Source organism: Echinops telfairi, unplaced genomic scaffold, assembly GCF_000313985.2.
Source record: "Echinops telfairi isolate 266 unplaced genomic scaffold, ASM31398v2 ScPeMD7_7469;HRSCAF=8507_0, whole genome shotgun sequence".
Taxonomy (NCBI): Eukaryota; Metazoa; Chordata; class Mammalia; order Afrosoricida; family Tenrecidae; genus Echinops; species Echinops telfairi.
The window spans coordinates 81,588,376-81,590,308 of NW_022111372.1; the positions used below are offsets into that span (position 1 = coordinate 81,588,376).

Here is a 1,933-nt window from a genome sequence, read left to right on the forward strand (position 1 = left end):
GGGTGGATCCTTTATGCTCTTCCCTAACTTGAAGTTGGCAACTTGTTGTCACTCCCTGTTAACAATGAGGAGAGAGGAACCAGGCCATAATTTGAACCAGGAAAGCTTAATATAAAGACATCTGACTGAACTGTGTCCTGTCCTTCAGAAAAACCCACTTTGATTACAATAAATAACTAAATACAATAAGAAGAAAAAGACATGTAATGAGTGGTGGGTGGGTAGCTGCTTCAACACGTAGTGACACTACATGCAACAGAATGAAACACTGCCCAGTCCTTCCTTCCCTGGCCCACACGGTGGCATTTTCATGTGCCCCACATGCATGTGAAAGTTGGACAATGAATAAAGGGAGTCGGGAGAAGAATGGATACAATATATCAAGAGACTGTAGTCATGATCATAACTTAATGGGCGACCAGCTACTAGGAAGTTTAAAAACAAAAACAAACTCACTGGCATAGAGTTGATTCCAACTCATCGTGACCCTATAGGGCAGAGTGGTAGAATTGCCCTGTAGCTTTCCCAGGCTGGAGTAGAAAGCCTCATCTTTCTCCCAGGAGCCCCTAATGGTTTGGAACATCTGACCTTGCAGTTAGCAGCCCAACATGTACACAGTATGCCACCAAAGCTCCTTAGTAAGCAAACTCTGGAATACAGGGCTTGAAGAGATAGTCTTGGAAGCTCTCAGGGCAGTTCTACACTTCCCTGGATGGCAGTGAGTTTGCTTTTTGAGCCCCTGCCCCTGCAATCACCAGAGAAGACCCCCACCCCCACCCACACACACCCTCCTCTAGGACTGAGCTAAATGATCTTCCACCAACAGTCCGCTGAGCTGAGAAAAGGCTCCCACGGAAACATCCCTGACCCTCCCTCTGCCCGAGGTTGAGAGCCAAACTGTGTTTGGGAAGCACAACGGTGGCTCACTGGACAGCAAGCAGAGCGCTTCGTAGCTGCGAGACCTCCGCGCTTCAAGCACAAGCTCGCCCTCCTCTCCTCTCTTGATTTAGGGATTCTTTCTCAATGCGCCCATGAGCCCCCTGGTTCCCTGGTGACAGCGGTTAACACCGAGGGCCACTGCCTGCTACCTTCCGTCCCTTCTGGGCTGCCTTTCCCACCAGAGCGCCCAGCACGCGAGCCCGTGCTGCTATAAACGTTGGCCGAGTCCCTGAAGGAGATTGTCTATTGTGAGCTATTGGGGAGGGGCGCGTCTGTCCTGTTCTCTACCCTCCCCTTGGGTTCCCCGTCCCTAAAGCAGGACGTGGCATTGAGCAACCGAACCGAGCCGCACAGGGATCACTGGGTAGATAGAACTGGCCGCGTGGGTTTCCGAAACTGGAAGTCTACACCGGAGTAAAACGTCTATTTTTCTGTCCCGGAGCCGCCGGCAGTTTCAAACCGCTGACCTTTTGCTTTGAAGCCCAACGCGTAACCCACTACGCCGCCAGCGCTCCTCTGACATCGGGCCGTAGGTCTAAAAATGGCCGAGAGCAGAAGGGGACAAGGCCGGCGTCCCCTACTCGCTTTAACCTGCAGTGCCCTGGTGTCGGATGTCCGGGACCCGCCCGCCAGGAAGGGGCTGCCCACTGGCGGCAGGCGCACAGAGGCCCGCCCCGGGCCCGGCAGAGCAGGGGGCGGGCCCTGTGTGGTGCCCGCCCACGAGGGGGCGGGCCCAGGAGGGCGGGGCCTGAAACGCGGGGCTGGGTTCCTCTTCCCGACGCGCGCGCACTAGGAGACCGAACCCCTACCCGCCGGCCGCTGGAGCATCGCCGCCGTCACCACCGTGGGTCATGCCGGTAAGTGGCCGAAGCGCCGGCACCCTGCGCAAACGCGCGCCTCCCGCCATCGCCGCCGCCACGGCGTTGCCCTTAAAGGGCTCAGAACGTGGCCTGAGCTGCTATTGTCCCGATTCTCACTCTTCCTCACTCGCCCC

General features: G+C 56.2%; 1 protein-coding gene across 1 annotated transcript in view; it reads left to right on the forward strand.

The window, feature by feature from the left end:
• The first annotated feature begins 1,704 nt into the window (after positions 1 to 1,704).
• ATOX1 (antioxidant 1 copper chaperone) overlaps positions 1,705 to 1,933 on the forward strand; it is a 23,139-nt gene continuing 22,910 nt past the window's right edge. The window contains exon 1 of the mRNA XM_045284822.1: positions 1,705 to 1,796. Within this exon, the coding sequence (XP_045140757.1) occupies positions 1,791 to 1,796 (6 nt within the window). The 5' untranslated portion in view covers positions 1,705 to 1,790. The remainder of the gene's footprint in view (positions 1,797 to 1,933) is intronic.